Genomic DNA, 22549 nt, shown 5'->3' with positions numbered 1-22549 from the left:
AGATGGATGGATGGATGGATGGGATAGATAGATGGATGGATGGATGGATGGGATGGATGGATGGATGGGATGGATAGATGGATGGATGGGATGGAGAGATGGATGAATGTATGTATTTATGTATGGATGTATGCATGGATGGATGGAAGGATAGATGGATGGGATGGATGGATAGATAGATAGATAGATAGATAGACAGACAGACAGACAAATAGAAATTTGGGTAGATAGAGGCTTTGCTATATAGGAAAGCTTTTGCTATATAGTCTAGTATCTGTATGAATTTGAGCTCAAAATTCTTGTGCGTTCGATCAAGAATATCTAGCCTCTTCTTAAATGACAGATGAGGATGAAAACATTTTAAAAATACATATATGAATGTATTATTAAATCTTCACTACTGATTTGAGATAATTTTAAAACTTTCTCAGAGTGAAAGAGCAAAGACGGGATGACTAAATGCTAGCAGTGGTTAGGGACAGAGCAGTGAATTTCTAATGAAGAGCCAAAGCATGAGTGGAAGAGGATGCTCACAAGTGGGCCTTAGAGTGAGCTCGGGACCACTTGCAGACAGCTGAAAAATATTGAATGAAGATCTCAGATGCTTTTTGATTGGATGGCATTTGAGAAAAAGATGTATCCCACTAAGAGATTATGATTCTAAAACTCATAAAAATGTTTTTTGTTTTAGATTCATGAGAAGTCCTTTTAGTATCTTTTTACTCTTTAATTCCCAAGGCCCAGATGAATGCATGATGCACAATAGATACTTAATAAATATTTGTTGAATTAATTAATAAGAGTGCACCGAAGGAAGTAATTCTAAAGACAGGCTGATTACCGATAGACCCTTATTAAAAGAATGCAAACAGTTTTTCACTGGTCTGACAGTCCTGTGCTGGGTTAAAACGAGGATCAAGAAGTTTTATCTTTACTTAAGCAGTAGCATGCTACACTATCTCATTGACTAATACTATAAAAAGACTTTAAAATCTCAAATGCACACATACACATACTCACAAACTTGGAAAACTATCTAGAAGTGCACAATAAATATATATTACTGTGTACTCATAATTGATTTAAAACCCAGGAGGATAGGACCAGAAACCTATTTTGTAGGTTAGAATCAAACATTGTAATTTTATAGGTAAAAACAGAAAAAGAACACATAAAATGGAAGATCATGCAAGTTCATGATTTGAACCAGCCATTGACTATTCCTTCCTGCCAAATCAATCTTTAACTACAGTTTCTCTAGAAAACTGAGTTTTCTATCATGTGAAAGACTACATTGATGGAAATAGCCCAATTCTTTCACAATCACACACACGTATGTATGCACACATATGCACATACTCTCAGCTATCAGTTGCGAATGTGCCATTTTTACCATGGCTGTCATATGCCCTTCAGGAGAAAATGTGTATTGGGGAAAAAACAGATGATTTCTATTAAGTTCTCCATGGGTTGAGTTTAAGGCAAAGAATGAGACTGAATATGAAAATCAAAGCCAATGCATGGAAGCAGATTTTTCTTTTAAACTATTTTATGTACTAAAGTTTGCACCACATCTTGGCAATGACAGCAAGCCTGTGTAAGGAGGTATTTTGTGTTTTACAGCAAACACAAGTACAAAAAAATGCAACAGCAGCTAAATATTACTTCAATCATGAATTCAAAGAATGTGTATAGTAGGTACATGGTAAAACCCATGAGCTAGAAACTACAAGGTTTAAAAATCTTTCACCAAAATTCCAAGAGTTTATCTCTTATTCTTTTCTCCATTCCACGGCACCTCCCTTCCCCCCAGCACTAGTTTCAAATTTGGAAAACCCTCCAGAAAAGGGTCCTAAAGTATCTTTTGGTATCTTGAAGGAATGAAATGACATTTAGCACAGTCTATCTGTTTGATTAGGGAGAGAAAGAGGCATAGTTACATTTTCCTGGAATGTAGATCTTTTATAAACCTTAGAAAAGGGTGATTTTCTCTGGAAATTATTTTGGAGTTCATCAATTCTGCCAGCATTGAGCACTCTGCCTACCTCTTTTCTTTCTCCTCTTTTTCCCCTTTTCTAAATACATGTTGGTCTCTAGAAAATAAAAAATTGCTTTTCAATATACAGACTAGACATTCAATATACATTGTCAAATGTACTAATGGATTGATGTATTCATGGATGACTAGACTAGGGCTTAGTTGATCTGGGATTGATTTATTTATGTATTTTTCCTTCAACTTTTAAGTTCTGGGTACGTGTGGGATGTGCAGGTTTGTTACATAGGTAAATGTGTGCCATGACCTGGGTTTTAATCTTAAGACACTAGTAGGTGTCATACAACCTAGTGGAGATGATTATGCATTGCTTTTTGTTGTCATAACTTTGGGTGAGTCCCTATGTGGAGTGTGTGGTGTGTGTAGTTTGTCTTCCCAGATGAACTGTATGCCAGAGATCTTAAACTCAAATGACCTAAATGGACCAGGCAAGTGATAGAAATGAGGAAAATGGGTGGGTATAACAAAGCAGGGAGTAGTCGAGGCTGTGGCCAACTGGAGAGCACAAAGAGCAATTTGTGTTTCAAACATGATGGGGGCCAAACACACCACATCTGTAGTCCAGGAACTCTTACAGTGTGAGCTCCTTCGTAAGACTCACTGGGTATAAAACATCTCTCTAATATTTAAAAATACAAGAATAACAATAATAAAGTGTATCAAACACCTCTACTAAGTCCCTGGCACTGTTCTAAAATTTATCTTGTCAAATTTTAGGTAATTAATATAATCCCTTTATTTTACAAATGAGAAACTAAGGCATAGTACTTACTAAAGGTACATTGATTGCACTATGCATAAATAATTGGGTGTTAAAAGAATAAAAACCAGAACAACAAACAACAAAGTTAACAGAGACCTGAGCTGAGACCCTAACTAAGAAAGAAGCATACCCCAAAAGACAGCCCATTAGAGAAGGATACCCCACCCATCTTCTGGCATCTTCAAGTAGGAGGATGAAGGTAATTCCCCAAATCCCTGGGTGACTCATAATCTGCAGTATAACTGAGACCTCTCCATTTCTGAGAGACTTGACACAGAACAGCTTTCTGTAGTCTGCAAGTTCTATCTCCTTTGTTTCACAATGAAAACAAACAAAAACAGACTATTGTTCCTATGTGTAGAAATGACTTTAACAATTATGAGCAGCTGTTGTTTAGTAAGTGCTTACTATGTGCTAGGTATTAGATTATCTCCTCTAATTCTTGTGAGGACCTTGTGTTATTATTCTTGTGAGGACCCATACTGTTATTATTTCCCTTTTACAGATAAGAAAACTGAGGCTTAGAGAGGGGAATGAACTGCTGCCACATCACACAACTAAGTGTCAGAACTGGGGTATGAACCAAGGAGGACCTATCTCCAGAGCTTACGGTCTTGTCCATTGCATGGCAATGCAAAGAAGATGAAAAGAAAAGTGTTTGCAATTTTTCCACCTGTGCTTGTCAGCTACTTAAACAAACAAACAAACAAACATGAAATCTTCTTTTGAAAGTCTTGCATAAAACTAAATTATATCAAAGAGAAGAGCAGACTCTTTCTATTCTGGTTCAAGTGGAGAGTAGAAAGCAAATACTGTCTCCAGTACACTCTTTCCCACCTTGATGTCTTCCACCACCACTTCCAGCTGTCTTTACACTTCCCTGATCCTGCCTCTTTCTCCCGGTCACAGGCTCTGCTTCCCTGTCCTTAGTCATGGTGCACCCAAAGGCTCAACCCCCAATCCTCCATGCATTTCCTCCTCCTTTTGCCCTCCACAACACTCAGCTCACAGATCTTCATCTCCTACCATTCTGTCAATGGCTCTCAAGTGCTTGTCTCCAAGCCCACATTCCTAGTGGCTTATAGAACACATGGGGTGAAATCTCATCCAAAAGTCATGATGGATTTAAGGTTGAAAGAACTGACTGGTCACAGGGGTGTAAATATATTAGAGGATGGCTTCCTTAAGCTGCACAAACGATGAACTTCAGAAATGGCTGTAATCATTTTTTACTAACTAGTAAACAGGATCTCCTCACCCCATCCTCACTCCCCTGTCCTCTCCAACACACTTCCTTCCACTTCCCAGACTGAGGGTGCTCAACCCTGGGAAGAGGGCTACATGAACTGATGGGTTGGCCCAGGTTTAGAGTACAAAAATCTTTCTTCTCAATACTTCCTGTCTCAGATGGCATGCAGTGAAGTATAGTGATTGAGAATTAGAGTTGTGGGGTCAGACAGACCTGGCTTCAAATCCTCCGCGGCCACTTACAGCTACGTGATCTCTCTAAGCTCAAGTTTCTCATCTGCAAAATTGGGATAGGGATAAATTATTGGGACGATAATACAAGCTCTTATTGTTTTGTTGGGATAAGTGAATGAGATAAAGCACTGAACACAGTGACTGGCTGATAACAAGCCTCAGTGGATGGCCGCACTTAGGATGATTTTGTAACCCTTTGTGTTTGAGGCAGCTGGTGAGCTCTGTAGCCCCAGGGATTACTAAAGCCAGGCCATGGCTTTCGGCTTGTGGCTTATTTATTTATTTATTTCAGCTCAGCACATAGTTAAAGAAAAAGAAGGAAATAAAAGAGAAGAGAATTTCCACAAATGGTATATCTGCCACCACTACTCATGTGGTATCATGGGAGTTGCTTAATTTTTTTATTTATTTTTTTATTTATTGAGACAGAATCTTGCTCTGTCACCCAGGCTGAAATGCAGTGGCACAATCTCAGCTTACTGCTACCTCTGCCTCTTGGGTTCAAGCGATTCTCATGCCCCAGCTTCCCGAGTAACTGGGATTACAGATGCGTGCCACCACACCTGGCTGATTTTTGCATTTTTAGTAGAGACAGGGTGTGACCATGTTGGCCAGGCTGGTCTCGAACTCTTGACCTCAGGTGATCTGCCCACCTCAGCCTCCCAAAGTGCTGGGATTACAGGCATCAGCCACCGCACCCAACTCCCTGCTTTATGTTTTATGTCTTGTAACCTCACACAGTTTAGTTGGTGAATGACGGATTTTTTTGCCAGGTGCAGTGGCTCATGCCTGTAATCCCAGCACTGTGGGAGGTCAAGGATCTAGGATCACTTGAGCCCTAGAGTTTGAGACCAGCCTGGGCAATATAGTAAGACCCCATCTCTAGAAAAAAATTTGAAATTAGTCAGGTGAGGTGGCACACACCTGTGGTCCCAGCTACTTGAGAGGCTAAGGTAGAATGTTTGCTTGAGTCTGGGAGTTTGAAGCCTGCAGTGAGCCATAATTGTGCCACTGCACTGCAGCTTGGGTGACAGAGTGAAACTCTGTCTCTTAAAAAAAATAATAAAGAAAAAACGAGGAAAGAATTGGATTTCTTTTGTTCCCATATAATCAGTGTTTCCCAGAGCATATTCCCTGTACCAATGAGTATAAGGATGACCTAAGGAGGTACTCTTATCTATAGCCTCAAAATCCCTGGGACAAGTCCAGGGCATCTGACTTATAAGCTGATTCCCAGATCATTCTGATCAAAGTATAACGATTTTTGACTTACTGTTCATGTCATATAATCTAAAACTTGATTTTATATCTTCTTGTATTTACATGTGTAAGCATTTCTCCATCACTTGGGTGATAAATTCTCTAGAGTGATAACCATATTTACTAATCTTCTTATAACCCCACTAGTGTCCTAGTGTAGAGCTCAATCCTAAATACATCATTGGGAATTAATGAGAACATTTGACTGGGTTTAGCTTACCGTCTTGAAGAGTCCTGATTTGTCAATGTCAAAAAACTGGTAGAGACCTCACATTAGAAAGGCAATTCACTAGGACCCAATGTTATTTGATACACAATTTAGTTTTTAATCAATATTTTCTCATTGTCAGCGTGTTAGGTTTTCTTTTACTGAGATTCTTGTACCAAGATACCTGAAGTGTTGACCGGGAAACAAAATTAACAAATCCCTGAGAAGTGAAGTCCTTTCCAATTTTGAGTTTATAAAACAGAAACTCACAGGCCTTCCTGCCTTTCAGTTACAGGAAACTGGGCAAGGCAAAATGCCTTCTGTTCAAAATGGTTTCAACTTTTAAACACGTGAATTGAAATACGATTTTCATTGCAGGATCAGCAATGATACATGCTAACTTTGGGAAAAGGAAGGATTTGTTACACTATGGTGTTTATTCCTGAGAAATGGAGAGGTTTGCCATATGTTTTTATGGTAGTTTTCTTTGAGGTTTCATAAACACCTTCTGGAATGTGGAAGTTCCACCATCAGAGTCCAATGGGAGCTTTTCCAATGCCCTAATGTCATTAACCCAGCTGCTTTGGTTGCTGTGATATGCAATTATTTCTTCTACATTTAAAAGGCAATTCTCTGATCTCTAAACCATTAACCATGTTTGATCTTTAATAAGATGAAAAATGTTTGGAATCTGAGTATATAATCTTTGTGCTACATTTTTCTTTTTTTAATTCACAGTAGCTTTTCCTTCTCCCCTTTCTCTTCTTTAGGATCAACACTCTGTGGTAGGCCAGAATACAGGCCCCAGTCCAAGTCCCAACCCCTGCTCAAATCCAAACACTGGAAGTGGTTACATGAACTCCCAGCAATCACTGTTGAATCAGCAATTGTTGGGAAAGAAGCAGACTCTGCAGAGGCAGATCATGGAGCAGAAACAGCAACTTCTTCTACAGCAGCAGATGCTGGCTGATGCGGTAAAATTTTCTCTTAATTTCTGCTGAACCAACCTGTTGACCCAACAGAGAGAGTTTATTCTTTTCTATCTATATTTACTGTACCTGACATATGGCAGCAACAAAGGCATCCTGACTGTAAGAGAGGGATAATTCCATATATTTAATATACTGCAGGAAGAAGAAAAAAACAAAACAAAACTTGATTTGACAGCTGCTAGACCCTTGGAATGCATGGCACCTCTGCCAACCAGCCCTGCCCAGCCCAGCCCAGGAATGTCTAGAACAACCAACATGGGCATTTGAATCAGGCAGAATAAACCACTGTTGTCCCCCAGGCTTAAGGGGCAGAAGTAGTAAACTGAACTTAAATCAACTCAAATACAAACTGATTTTAGAGATAAGAGTTTTAAAAACAATTTTAAAAGTCAACATGGCGCCTCAAAACAAAGATTTGGTTTCCAAAATAAAGCAACTCACAATGGGGAATTTTTTAAAAAGAAAATATAAAATACATTTCCCATTTGCCCTGTATTTATTAGGTTGGTGCAAAAATGATTGCGGTTTTGGCCACTAGTAGTGGCAAAAAAAAAAAAAAAAAAAAAAAGCCATCACTTTTGCACCAACCTAATGCAGTATTTGACTTTTTAAGAAAGGTAAGATTGTGCTGCTCACACACTACCCATGCATTAACCCTGCTTCAGTATTTATCTGCTTAGCCCTAATTTTATTGTCTCCCTTCAAACTATTTGGCCAAATGAAATAAGAAGTAACCATCTCCAGGTGAGTAGAACTAAGGTACACAGAAAAGAGAAAAACAAAATCAAATAATCTTATATTCAAGGAGCTTTGTAGTGGAAGTCAGAAATGCAGGGCACAACACGTGTTATAAGTATCAGTAAATATTAATTTGCAATGAGGGTAGAGCCATAAACAAGGCAAATCCTCTCCTCACCCTAAAGAAGCCTTGAGCCCATTGAGGGTGTGTCAAATAAATTGTCCAATTGGAATGCATGTGATTAAATGCTATACTCTAGGAACTACTAGAAATGATTTCAGAAAGAACATTCTATCTACCAAATATGTGAGAGTGGAGTAAAAGATGAGAGGAAAGTAGGAAGGTTATTTTAGCCAGAAGAACCAGCATATTCAAAGACCTAGAGACAATAAAGAATACTACGTATTACGTCTGCCAAGGTATTGAGTGTGCACAAATATGGGGAAGTGAGGGGTAAAGATGCCAGAGGTAAGAGCCAGGAGGGTAGGGCTTGAAAGCCCAGAATTTCCATTGAAAAGCAATGGAAGAGATTTTAAGGATTTAACACAGGGGAAGCACTAGATTCAGATTTGCATTGTAGTCAAAGTATAAAAATAGTAAGAGAAAATGTAATAGAGATAAAGACTAAATCCAGCCTGAAAAGATTGAGGATAGTCTCTCAAAGAGGTAGAATTTGACATTGATTTTGAAGGACTGTAGGATTCTGGTAGACAGAGTAGGTGGGGTCCACTATTATAGGTGGAGGGTGGACCAGTCACCAAAAGGTGCAGCCTAGGTATGAGTTTGTTGGTTAGTTTGAGATTGCATTATGAAATATTTAATCCCTGATAAAAAGTAAACACAGTATAACAATCACATTTTTTTAAAGAATTAAAAGTGGAATAAGTTTCATATTCAGGACATGTGCAAAGAAATAATGAGAAATAAATTTATTTGACCTGGACTAAGGAATAGTGAGAAATAAGATTACAGATGACCTTGAGTACTGCCATACAGTTTAAGGGAGTCACAGACTGGATTACAAAGCAACACAACTGGTTTCTTCTAGAAATCATAGTTTTGAAAACTCCAGTCCTCCCCGCTGTTCCCTTCCCCTCCCATTTTTTATCCTTATAAACTAAAGAACTTAGAAACAAGGGCAATAGAGAGAAACATGTATAATCTAAGGTTGACTTACTGGGTACACTTTCATCACTACCATCAATACTACTAGTTTCATGAATTATAACACACACAGGTTGATTTTCAGCTCTTGTTAAAAGGCAAGGAAGTGGTAGCATACACATTCTATAAGGGTTCTGGCCTGGCACTGGCCTAACTCCCACTGGGCCCCAGTTGAGTCACCACTAGGACAGGTGCAAAGGGCAGTGGCATTAAACTGTGTGAGATGAATGAGTCTGCTGTTTTTGTGATTTTTAAAAACCATCTACTTTTCTCTTTGTTTGGACACCGTTGAGGGTGTCTGTGCTTTTTAGCATATCCAGGAAGAAGTGGTCTTTGATACCACTGTACATTAGCATATGCTTTGTGGTCCTTTGCAGTCAGTTGGCAAGGCCACATAGGCACCTAAACTGAGACTTTTTCTCATGACAGTTTGTTATCCTTATTCTCTTTTATTCTCCTACCAATGAGGCACAAAGAAGAGACGTGAATAGTATTTCTTACAATGGACATCATAATTGCCAACACGCATTGTGCACCTACTGTGTTCCAGGCACCAAGTTGGATTTTCACAGAATTAATAGGAATATGAGGGCGATCCTATAATCATCCACATCTCACATTTTTACAGATGGAGAAACTGAAACAGAACAGATACGTATGATAACAAATGATTTCTATAATGGGTTTTCAGGTCCAAGAGGTTGGCTTATCATTAGATATTAGTTCATAAATTAAATTTCATATTGTAGAAAAGTAATCTCAGGAATGGCCTATATGTTTCTACTGGCACAGAATGAGAATGTCATTCTTTTGCAAAATGTAGCCATCTCTATTCAGTATTGCTGTCTAGTCTTTGCTGCTCTTCAACACAAAGGGGCAACATGGAAGTTCTATGTTATGTCCATATGCAAGGTTATTACTCTAATTCATTTGTGAACAAGTAGTTTAAGAAACCTAAATTTCTGGAGATACACACACACACACACACACACAATATATATATATATGTGTGTGTATATATATATATATATACACACACACACACACACACATATATATATATATATATATGTATGTATGTATGTATATATATACACACACACACATATGAAAACCCTTTGAACAGCAATTTAGCCCTCTGGTGTAGACAAGCCTGACCAACATGGTGAAATCCCGTCTCTACTAAAAGAATACAAAAATTAGCTGGGCATGATGGCAGCCACCTGTAATCCCAGCTACTCGAGAGGCTGAGGTGGGAAAATCACTTGAACCCAGGAAATGGAGGTTGCTGTGAGCCGAGATAATGCCATTGGACTCCAGCCTGGGTGACAAAGCGAGACTCCATCTAAAAAAAAAAAAAGTCAATAATTATTTTGCAATATAGTCTATGATGGGAGGTCAAGGACCTTCTTCTCTCTCTTTATCTCTCTCTCTTTCTTTCTCTCTCTCTCTCTGTCTCACCCACACACACATTCATACACACACACACGCACGCACGCACGCACACACACACACACACACCCTGTCTTCTTCAGTTTAAACAGTAGAAACACCTAATTACATAAGAAACAATAGCAGATGCTTTTGGAAAAAGGGAATTTCAGAAAGTCCGATGCTTGGTATAAAAATCAAAACTGTCATCCTATATAACAGTTTACAACAAGGCTGGTTGAACATCACCACATTTGGGTTCATGGAACATCTCAAGCTGTTTCTTAAACATTTAGAGATTGGGCAAAACCAAAAAGCATTTCACCAACCATTTTTTCCCTTAATTTATAAACCCATGTTTAAAATAAATGTAATCCATATGTTTCTGATTCATTTACACTTAGCTCATCAAAATTGTGTTTTATATGAATTACTTATGTGCAAAAAACTGTGTCTTTCAAGCTTTTTTCTTAGCAACAACAATTTAAATTTGGTTTGTTGTTGTTTTAAGGCTTTTCCCCCTCCTTTATAGTAGACTTATTCTACTAAGAAGGTCTGGAATTTGATGGGAAACCGAAAAACACATGGTTTAAGTCAGTTCTAAGTTAGGCAGTGCACATTTGTCTTCCAGCTAATTTACCCATCTATCTATTATGAAGTTTTTTATTTGTTGACCTTTCTGTAATTCCAGTGTTCTCTATCTACCTATGCTGATTATTTTTATCTTGAAAATTTAGGTTGCTTTGGTGTGCATACAAAATTGCAGTGAAGTAATTCTAAAAAACTCCCTGATCCATACCAAAGAAGAAAAAAGCAGCCCTTAATTCCCAAAGCTGATATGACACTCACAGCCAAGCCATTTTGTTCTCTGCTGGGTATAAACAATCCTACAGATTGTCAACCTCAGACAGGGTTACTCTGAGACCATGATAAAATGAGACAAAATAAGACTTCATAATTTTGTCTAAAAACAGACACAAACAAGGTCTCTGTGCAACCTCCAAAATGCCAAACACCCCTGTCTCTTGTTAAATGAGTGATAGCTACTTCTTTATTCAATTAGAACTGACTTTACTTTCTGATATCTTCCAATCTAGAACAAAGCCCCATTTCCTTAGACCCTCCCTAAGTCACTCAAAGTCCAAATCTTAGGACAGAGTCTTTCTAACATTCTCCTGCTGAGATACCCTGTGACCCCTCATGTTGTTTGTTCTTCCTTGCTGCAACAACTAATAAACCCAACAGTTGTGTTCCTGGTGGTCTCTGGCTGAGGATATTGACATATTAAAAGAATGTCTCTATTTTTACCTCTTAGCTTCCAAACTCGCCTGTTCTAAAGATCAAAAGCCTGATTCAGGAAGGAAGAAATGAAGGGAGGCTAGGGAGCCTGTGCTTTGAGAATGGGGAGCTGAGAAACAGAGTAGCAAGGGGCCCTCATACTGTGTGTCAGGAAAGAGCTGAGTTTGGGACTCAGGATTTGGTATCCATTCTACCACTGTGTGATCTTGAGCAAGTTACTTAGCCTAACAAGGCTTTCATTTCCTTATTTTTTAGCTGGAAATAACCATACCTATTTTTAAGAATTGTTTATGAGGAGGTTAAAAAAAAAAAGATAACATTGATATAGTGCCCATATCATTATCTGTTGGTTATCTCCTGATATCTCCTCCTACTTAGTATTATCAGATTTAACAGATAAGAATACAGAATGCCCAAGTGTTCCGCATTTTATCTGAAAACCCTACTCCTATGCTTTCCCCACTCTGTGGGACCAGAACTATATATATATAGGTACCTACCAAAGTATATCAGGTGTGCTACAACATAAAATTAGAAATTAGAATCTTGAAAATCACAGAAATTTAGTTCTCATTGAAATCAAATCGCAAAATAAAGAAAATAAGAGTAGTTACTAAAATCAAAACACATGTTGAGTGTTATGGAGAAGTAGAAATGATACTTCCATACAGGAAGTTTATTGAAATTGAAAAGATTTGTCTCCGAATTAAGACTATGAAATAAGGTCATGATTTGTAACCCATGATTGCAAAATTGTTCTTTTCTGAAATTTTACAAAATTTTACATGTATTTTCACAAGTGAAAAGGGAATGATACAATTTAATATGTTTTCATTTGTTCTCATATCATTTCTCAAGGAGAAAATGGCTCCACAAGATCAGATAAACCGACATTTGTCAAGGCCACCTCCAGATTATAAAGACCAAAGAAGAAATGTGGGCAATATGCAACCAACTGCTCAGTATTCTGGTAAGTGATCTTAAAAAGTTATAAAAATTATAGCTGTGAAAGGAAAAAAACAACTTCAATTTTCAACAATTCCTTTTCTGTTTAACTCACATTTGATTGTAATATTTTTCTTAGAATCTCTAACTCCCATTTGGTTTTCATACGAAGACTACTCTTTAATACTTTTTAGTCCTTTCATCAGTTCTTGCTTAGCCTCACATATTTCACCACTCTCTGGATTACCTCTGAGAATTCAAAAGAGCTAAATATTTTTCTGTTAGGTTCAATCACTCTCCTCCCAAAGATATCTTAACCCAGGGAGTAGAAGGTAAGCAGACACTTCTCCCTCTTAGATGGGCACTTGTGTCACTTTCACAAATCCTAGTCTTTTTAATCCACCATTGAGCCCATCTCCAAGGCTTCCCCTTCAAAGACAAATGGACCTGCCACCAAGGAATACTTGAAAAGCCAATTAAGTTTTCACCAAGTCTGTCAAAAACAATGAAGGTGAACCCGATTTAAATCACAAAGCAAATCTTCTTAATAGTTCTCTCAGTAAAAAATAAATGGTAAGTACAAAAGTCCCCCAAATTCTCTCTCCTCCCACTCATTAAACTCCAAAAGAACCTTTCCCAAACCCAGCCTATATTGTTCTGCCTTCTATTCAGCGTCTATTCAATTCACTTCTGCCCAAAACTCTCTGCACTTCCCTGTGTAAGTTAAGCTTATCCTCTAGGGTTTCCTAAGTTCTCTCTATCTGTTACCTTCATCTCTGCAGGAAGCTGTAAAGAAGATTCTCTAAAGAAAGAAAGGCTATGAACACTCCTATTTTATTAATATTTCCTGGTACTGTTAAGTGTACTTTTAAATATGTTGTCCTGACTTATTTAAACTCCCTCAAATACATACAACAGGTTGCCTTTTTCAACTAAAGTTGAGAATAGAGCTGGGCTCAGTAGCACATGCCAGTAGTCCCAGCTATTCTGGAGGCTGAGGTGGGAGGATTGCTCGAGTCCAGGAGTTTGAGGCCAGCCTCGGCAACATATTGAGACATTGTCTGTAAAAACACCAGATAAAATTAGTAATGGGATGTATGTATTCGACGTTCAAAGATTACTTTGTCTCAGGGCAAAAACAGGATTCTCTATTGTCCTCAAAGAGGTTGAAAGCTAAGATGTGGTTTTCAGTCATATGTTGCTTAATGATGGGGATATGTTCTGAGAATTGCGTTTTGTTGTGCAAACATCATAGAGAGTACTTACACAAACGTAGGTGGTCTGGCCCACTGCACACGTAGGCTATATGGTATGGCCGATTGCTCCTAGGCTGCAAACCTGTACTGCATGTTACCGTGATGACTACTGTAGGTAGTTATAACACAATGGTAGGTATGTGTGTATCTAAACATAGGAAAGGTACTGTAAAATATGACTAAAAAGATTTTTAAAATGGTACATTTGTATAGGGCCTTTACCGTGAGTGGAACTTGCAGGACTGGAAGTTGCATTGGGTGTCAGTGAGTGGATGGCACATGAATGCAAAGGTCTAGGACATCACCGTACGCTACTGTGGACCTTGTAAACACTGCATACTTAGGCTGCACTAAACTTATTTTTTAAAATGTCTTTCTTCAATAGTAAACTAACTGTGCGTCAGGTATTTTTTGCTTTGCTTTACAACTTTTAAATATTTTAAACTTTGGACTTTTGAGATAGCACAGCTTAAAACATAATCACATTGTACACCTGTACAAAAATATTTTTTTCTTCATATCCTTATTCTAGAAACTTTTTACTATTTTCCTATAATTTTTAAATTATTTTTAATTGACACATAATTGTTCATATGTATGGGGTACCATAGGATATTTCGATGCATGGACCAGTGTGTAATGATCAGATCAGGGCAGTTAGTATAACCAGCATATTAAACATTATCATTTCTTTGTGTTGGGAACATTCAAAATCCTCTTCTCACTATTCGAAAACAGTATAAATTATCCTTAATTATAGTTGGCCTACAATGCTATGGAACACCAGGACTTATTCCTCCTCTCTAGCTGTAATTTTGTATCCATTAACCAACTTCTCTCTAGCTTTTTCTCCCCACATCCTCCCCACCTCTAGAAACCACAGTTCTACTTTCTACTTCTGTGAGATCAACCTGTTTAGCTTACACTTATGAATGAGAACATGTGGTTCTGTGCCTGGCTTATTTCACTTAAAAATTTTACGGTTTTGTTTTTCATTTTTAAGCTTTTTTTTAAACTAAGACACAAACACACACATACACACATTAGCCTAGGCCTGCCTGCACAAGGTCAGAATCATCAGTGTCCCTGTCATCCACCTCCACATCTTGACCCATTGGAAAGTGTTCAGGAATAATAATACATGGAGCTTGTCACCTCCTATGGTAACAATGCCTTCTTCTGAAATATCTCCTGAAAGACCTGCCTGAGGCTGTTTTACAGTTAACATTCTGCATAAGGAGAAGGAGTACAATCTAAAATAATTATTGACAGCATAGTAAAAAGCGTTTACTATAACTTTTATGTATGATGTAAAAAGGATAAAAAATGGTACATCTGTATAGGGCACTTACCATGAATGGAGCTTGCTGGACTGAAAGTCGCACTGAGTGTCAGTGAGTGGTGAGTGAATGCATTTAATAATTATTTTCCAGTGTCTTCTAAAATACAGCCATAGAAATTTTTCAGGTCCATTATAATCTTATGGGACCACTGTCATACATGCAGCTCCTTATTGACCAAACATTAACGTGCAGCGCATACTGTACTTGAAACATGTTTTTTTATGCCATGGCCTGAGTGAGCTTTGGGAAAGCTGGGAGCCCTTTGAAATATTATACAAAATTCAAGGTGAATATTTAGGTTTTTCTTTTCCCATTCATATAAAAGGATCCCAGGGATGGTAGTCTAGGGCTGGCTTGGTGGAATCTAGGGCTGGCTATAGTGTTATCTGGAATTGAAGCTTCTTTTATCTTTCCACTCCATCTCTTTTAGCATGTGGCTTCTATCCTAAGGGCTGCCCGGTAGCCACCACATCACTAGTTTCATATGTGTATTCCAGGTAGGGAGAGGAAAGAAAAGAAATCTGATTCCCTTAGCCAGAACGTATTCATCTGGATCCCCCCACCCACCCCATCGACGAGGGAGTTGGAGAAGTATGGTCTTTCCGCTGAGCACATTGCTCTGTTTCTAAAACTAAAGCTCTGTTTCTTAGGAATACATAGGGACTGGATATTAGGGTAGGCACCTAGCAGTCTCTTCCACGGTCACTACTGGCATTTTTCTAACGGAGAAATCCTTAGCATCCAACAGCTGACACTCCAGTGGGTCAGAATCACTGTTCTAGAGCATTGCACTTCCCATGTCTTTTGATAATGAAATAAGCAACAAAACACAATACAAACTTTTTAAATTCATTTTTTAATTTTAATAATACTTACCTTTCCCAGATTTCTATATTAAAAATGGTGTATGAAAAGCACCTGGGACAGTTTCCATCACCTGTTAGGAGGTTTTAAATATTAACTGTTATTATTTTGTGATCTTTGTGGAAATTCTTTTCTGGTTGTTTAAAAATATTGTTTTCCTTATAAACCTTCTTAGGGCATATTATTAAAATACAGGGCAACTACAGGTGATAACTATTAAAACATCTACATTTTCTCCCACAGCATTTTCATAATATAAATTCCCTTGACATGAAACCTTCAGATACAAAGATGATGTTGCTTAATCTTATTGGCATTGTGTGTGGTCTCAGTTACTGTTCAAGTGTCGCCTACCTGGCTCTTATCTCTCTTCATCAAACACTGCCCATTACACAATACACTACACAGATACAAGGAGATACAAGACACTGCTCCTGCCTTCAAGGGGTATGTAGTCTAGTTGGGGACATATTTGTAAATAACAAGCAAGGTTAGTGTGTTCCTTATGCCCTCAGTCTTTCAGGATGTATACAACCTAGGTATCCTTAAGCTCCTTAAGCAGCAGGGAATAGCCTAAGTTTACAGTTGCAGACATGCTCTGCCCTTCCACTGACATTGTGATATTCTTAGGTGTGTTTAGCTCTGTTATTTCTCAGAATCTCTGACTCTGGGCCTCTCTGATCATATTTGCCTCCAAAACTGTTTCCTCATGATGACTTTAACCTCCAGAAGTCAAGATTTCAACGTGTTGATTAATCACTATCTGTCGTGTGAAGCCCTTATTCCACAGTCTGTGGCTTAGACATTGTCCCATATTGTTGCAGAACTTTCTCCTTAGGTCAGCTAAAACCAGGCTCCATGACATGGCCAGGAAAGATTAGGCTTGTGGACCATAGAAGGGTGAAGAAAAATGGAATTTATCAGGTGAAAAGGAAAAATAACTCTCAGCAAAGCGAGAGAGAGTCCTGCTAGCAGATTTCCCACCTCACAGATTGAATTCCCAAGTCACGACACAGGAACAGGAGAGGCCAGGCTCCTCCCTGCTGCAAATGGCACAAAGCTCCATCCTGTCCTCCCAGTGCACAGGTGGGCATTATTCAGAAAAAATCAGCCGGAAAAGGGCTTCATCTGGGACAAGCAGTCCAATTTTTCAGCTTTCAGGCTGTTTTAGGTTTGAAGGCGGGGTTTTGCAGGGGCGGGGGTAAGACCCTTGTCTGCTTCCTGTCTCTATCAATATCCTGTCAGTTACTGACAGGCATCAGTTTAACTGGCAGGCACTTTGAGGCTCCATGGATTGCCCAATACTAAGTGCTAAATGAAAGATTCAAAGGGCAAATACTGCCGGAGAGAGGAGGCTGGAAGATAAAGGAAAGCTTAATGGAGGAGCTTCAGTCTTAACCTGATCCTTGAGGAAAAGATGGGGCTCAGTGAGGGAGGAAAATGAGCAGAGGTGGCTCACAGTGCCTTGAGTAACAATTCAATAGTAACTACACCTCCTGGAACTGAAGACTGTCTTTATGAAGATAATGTCTAGAGCATTGAATTCCAAATGTTTAAAGAGATGGAGATTTACCCTTTGAACACTGGGGAGTGACTGGGGCAGCTTCTTGAATGGGAATGATTGAGATAAAGAATGAGACATGATTTTCAAGGCCATAGTTTGGGAATATTAATCTAGGACCCATGTATGGCATGCATCTACACTTTCTTATTTGGACTTGGGGTAAACAGTAACATGGATTTCATGAGCACTGGCTAATCAAGATTGTAGTCTCCAGACTTGGAACATAGTAAAGCTAATTCCAAATGGAAGATTGACTATTACCTCCCTTCCATGACTTCAGAAGAGGAATAAAATAAAACCGAAAAAATAAGAACAATTTTAGTCTTGCTTTTGTAATGTGTAAACTTTTGAACCAAAGAGTGACTTCAGGTGCTCCTTCCTCCCAAAAACTGTGTTGTTTCTTTTACATAATTTATCTGATGATTATTTCGCCTAATTTGTCTTATACTTGAAAGCAGTTTCAGATTGATGAGTTATTGCAAAGTGCAATTACAGAGGAGATAACATACAGTTACAAACTAATACAATTCTCTTCTCTTTCTCAGGTGGCTCATCCACAATAAGCTTAAACTCTAACCAGGCTTTGGCAAACCCAGTTTCAACACACACCATTTTAACTTCCAATTCCAGCCTCCTGTCTACTTCTCATGGGACAAGAATGCCATCATTATCTACAGCAGTTCAGAACATGGGGATGTATGGAAATTTGCCTTGTAACCAACCTAGCACATACAATGTCACTTCAGGAATGAATCAGTTGACCCAACAGAGAAACCCAAAGCAGTTGATAGGAAATCAGAACAACCCTATGATGCCACGTCCACCTACCTTAGGGCCAAGTAATAATAACAATGTAACCACTTTTGGAGCTGGATCTGTTGGCAATTCACAACAATTGAGACCAAATTTAACCCATAGCATGGCAAGCATGCCACCACAGAGAACATCAAATGTAATGATCACATCCAACACAACTGCACCAAACTGGGCCTCTCAAGAAGCAACAGCAAAACAGCAAGAAGCCCTGACATCTACAGGAGTCCGCTTCCCCACAGGTACAGCTACAGCCTATACCCCAAATCAGTCATTGCAACAGGCAGTAGGTAGCCAGCAATTTTCCCAGAGGGCAGTGGCTCCTCCTAACCAGTTAACACCAGCAGTGCAAATGAGACCCATGAACCAAATGAGCCAAACACTAAATGGACAAACCATGGGTGCACTCAGGGGTCTGAATCTCAGACCCAATCAGCTAAGCACACAGATTTTGCCTAATTTGAATCAGTCAGGAACAGGATTGAATCAGTCAAGGACAGTCATCAATCAGCCGTCATCCTTGACACCCAGCAATTTTCCTTCATCCAACCAAAGTTCCAGGGCTTTTCAAGGAACTGACCATAGCAGTGACTTAGCTTTTGACTTCCTCAGCCAACAAACTGATAACATGGGCCCTGCCCTAAACAGTGATGCTGATTTCATTGATTCTTTACTGAAGACAGAGCCTGGTAATGATGACTGGATGAAAGACATCAATCTTGATGAAATCTTGGGGAACAATTCCTGAAGAAGAAAGGGGAAACAATTTACAACCTCCAGGCACTAAAAGGCAGTATTTTACTAAACTTTGTAGAGGCTGAACTGTTGATGTTCAGGTGGACTACATGAAGATAACATGCGTAAAAACGGAAAGCAGAAAGTAACTGCAGTGATGAAAAATTTGGTCCAGATTCTTGTTTCCAATCTTACACCTGAAAGTAAAACTTTGGGATCACTTTTCCCTGTCCAAACTCCTGGACACAGTATCCAATTTATCCAAACAGAACTGTGATGTTGATGTGTAATTAATTGTGTAAAATAGCCTTCCCAAGTTTCTTTTTCCCTGAAAAAAAGGTAATAGAACTTGTAGTTTATTTAAACCCATGTCATGAGGAGGTACTAGTTCCAAGCAACCAACTCCTTAATTTGCGCTAATAGATAGATACGGTTTAACCTTTCCACTGTGTCTTTTCATTTAATTTTCCTGAAGCTTGCAGGATAGATTGAAATGTTATAGATTTGTTTGGAGCAACCAAACAATGTGCTAATTAAGAAAAAGGCAGAGAACCTAGAAAATATCCAGTGGATAACAGAATTTCTTCCCCAGATTCGCTCCTTACTTTTACAATTTTCCCACAATCCTATACTTCAGTCAGTGGGATGCTGTGTCTAGTGATTAAACAAAAATATAGAGCTCTGCAATTTGATTTTGGCTTCTACAACAAATTTCTGAATCCATTCCAATGAAATTTGAGATATAACAAAGACTTATCCTAATCATACAGAAATATTGGTGCACACCTATCTGCATTGGATTTCACTTTTTAAAAAAACCCACTGGACATTGCTATAAAGGAGACTTATTTTGCTACAAATAACCTGGGATGATGCTTATTATGATCGATGCCTGCTGGTTTGTTCCCAAGATGAGTGAAACTGAGCCTCATCCTCCCTACTCACTTTGATGACTGAGGCTTGTTTATAAGAAAAAGATGTTTGGAGACTAAAACCGAAATTACAAAGTATCATGTTTTGGTTGGAGATAAGAACAGGGGTGGCAAGTACCGGTGTGTACACATTTATTTCACGGGATTTGAAGGAAAGCATAATCAAGAGAGAAAACAATTTGTCCTTCATTGGACGAATTATTTAGTTTTGGGTGAGCAGTGAAATGGAATGTGGTCTGTTCATTCTTCTGTCCCTGATGTGATGAATCATTGCCACATGCTAGACTCTTCATATCCAGGTTTTTTCTCTCAGGGCTGAGCACTATATCAAAGAGTTTCTGTTGAGTCATTTAACCTCAGTGCCCACATACAGATCAGCTGTAAAATGAGGAAGAGGTGTTTTGATTTGGAATGAATGCAAAATATCATTATCATTTTCCTAAGTACAGAGGAGCAAAGGTTATGTTCAGCCCTTTCAGTCATACACTCACATATTCAAATATCAAATGTAATTTAGCTGAAGTTATTTAATAATCAAGTCTTTGAATATCTGTTCAAAACAAAAAGAACACACTTTGAAAATTCTGCAAAGCTCTCTCCCGATCTTAATGTCCAGAAGCACTCTCCATCTATTACACAATACCAACATCACTGGCCCAGAATTTTACCTGTGCTAGGTTGTAAATATAAATAAATTACTTGTTTTGTAAACTTTTGTAAAGAATATTTTGGTAGAAATACTTAAAACATATTCTTTGGGTTATATTTATACATATGTGAAATAAATATACTATCAAAAGGTTATATTTTATACAAAAAGTAAATTGCTACCTTTTGTATGCTAATATACAAAGTTTTGTATAATATGATGGTTTATTTTTAGCTCTACACTTAAACCATAGGTGGTTGAGTGGGAACTTTTGAAAACTATCAAGAGGCTTGTTAGACAAATTTATATTCTGAAACCTCAATAAGAAAGCATTCCAGGTTTCAATCCTTGTTTTTTGTCCTGCTCCCAAATTCTTTTTTAAACCCATAGTTATTGTGTCTTATTTTATTATTCTGCTGTGCACATTGTATTGGTCCTTGTTGCATGTAGTCTACTGTGTGTTTTCCCATTTTATAAGACAGCATTTCTCCATACAAAAAGAAAAAAAAATGATGTACATATAAACACTTTTATTGTACGGCTTCTCCATGTTACTGTATATATCTGCCAGCACTAACCAGTTACACTCTTGTGAGTTGGCTTATTTTTACCCTAACATAAAAAGTATGTTTTGTAGTAGTTATCAAATTTAAGAGATAAAGCAATCAGAATGTTTGGATTTTCTTCTATCTTAATGTGAATTTCATAATTAATGTCTATTTATTCAGCTATTCATTAAAATACAGGATTCTTTGGGAAAACATGGTGTACTCTGTAGTTTCTGTTTGTTGGCAGCCTATTACCAAAGATGACATAATTTTCCTGAAAGCAGAGATAATGACAATTTGATAGGTATATTTAGCTAAAACCTTAGGATTTACGACTTAAGAGCTATTGGAATACAATCTGCCCTTTATAGAAATACCAGACCACTTAATTGTTGGCATTGTTTATCATCCTGACATAGAAAGGAGTTAGAAGTAATTTTTCTTTTTTATTTTAAGTCAAAGCCTAGAAAGCAATTTAAACAAATAATTCAGTCTTGGCTTTGTGTTAAGCCCTATGAAGATAAATAACTCCTCTGTAAGTGAATGAACTAATATTACCTGCATTATTGTAACCGTACCATAATGGTAAAGATTCCAACTTATAAAACAAGTCTGTTGTATTGTGTATAACTTCATGTGTTAAAAACTGTTTTTAAAAATGCAGAAGTAGTTATCCTGTATGAAATCATACTTTCAGTTATTAACAATATTGTTGCTTCATTATATAAAGTTCTGAGAACTATTCATAATAATGGGTACTTAAAGGCAAATTTAGTTTCTAGGAAGTTTCTAAGCAAGTGAAATATTGACTTGTCTCAGTGTTCTTTAGTTAACTTAAAAAGTTTGTATTAAAATTCTGTATGCATAGCATCTACTAAATACTGGGGAAATACAGCCTAATTCTCAGGCACTGTGGGCACAGAAGCTTCTTTTGGAGTTCTTTCAGCAAAAAGAGGATAGAAGGATGGGAGAAGGGAGAATGTAAAGAAAACATATCTCCCATAGGCTTAGAAAAAGGAATGTACTGTTTAACATAACTAAAACTTCTGGGAGATACTGGGTTTAGGCATGGCTGTATACAGCAGCTCAACAATGTCTTCAAGGGTCAGTTCTTTTTATGTCTCTTACCTTTGCTTACCTGTGTCTTGGCTCCATCTTTGGGCATGTCCTTCTCTTATATTGGCAAAGTGATTGACAAGCTCCAGATTTAACATCCTCATAACTCCAAGTTCAGCATAAACAGAGTGAATGTTTTCATTCCAAAAGACCTAACTGTGTCTCACAGACTTTAATTAGGGTGTGTACCCATCCCTCAACAATCACTTTGGCCAAGGAGGTACAGTGTTCTGATTGGCCAGGCCTGAATTAAATGCCTATCCCTGTAGGCACAGGTAGTGTTAATACCACCGAAACCGAATGCACTGAGGGTAAGAAAGGGGTAATTTCTCAAAGGAAAATCAAGTTGTTATTGTCAGGGAAAAAAAATAAATAAATAGAGAAATAGAT

At 38.1% G+C, this 22549-nt stretch overlaps 1 protein-coding gene across 1 annotated transcript in view; it reads left to right on the top strand.

Moving 5' to 3' along the window:
• Window positions 1-21256, top strand: part of MAML2 (mastermind like transcriptional coactivator 2) — a 374517-nt gene extending 353261 nt beyond the window's left edge. The window contains exons 3-5 of the mRNA XM_039470741.2: window positions 6540-6743; window positions 12253-12364; window positions 17912-21256. Coding sequence (XP_039326675.2) covers window positions 6540-6743; window positions 12253-12364; window positions 17912-18927 — 1332 coding nt within the window. The 3' untranslated portion in view covers window positions 18928-21256. The remainder of the gene's footprint in view (window positions 1-6539; window positions 6744-12252; window positions 12365-17911) is intronic.
• Window positions 21257-22549: the final 1293 nt, after the last annotated feature.

This window comes from Saimiri boliviensis, chromosome 6, assembly GCF_048565385.1.
Source record: "Saimiri boliviensis isolate mSaiBol1 chromosome 6, mSaiBol1.pri, whole genome shotgun sequence".
In the NCBI taxonomy this organism is placed as follows: domain Eukaryota; kingdom Metazoa; phylum Chordata; class Mammalia; order Primates; family Cebidae; genus Saimiri; species Saimiri boliviensis.
This window is presented reverse-complemented; position numbering and strand designations above follow the sequence as displayed.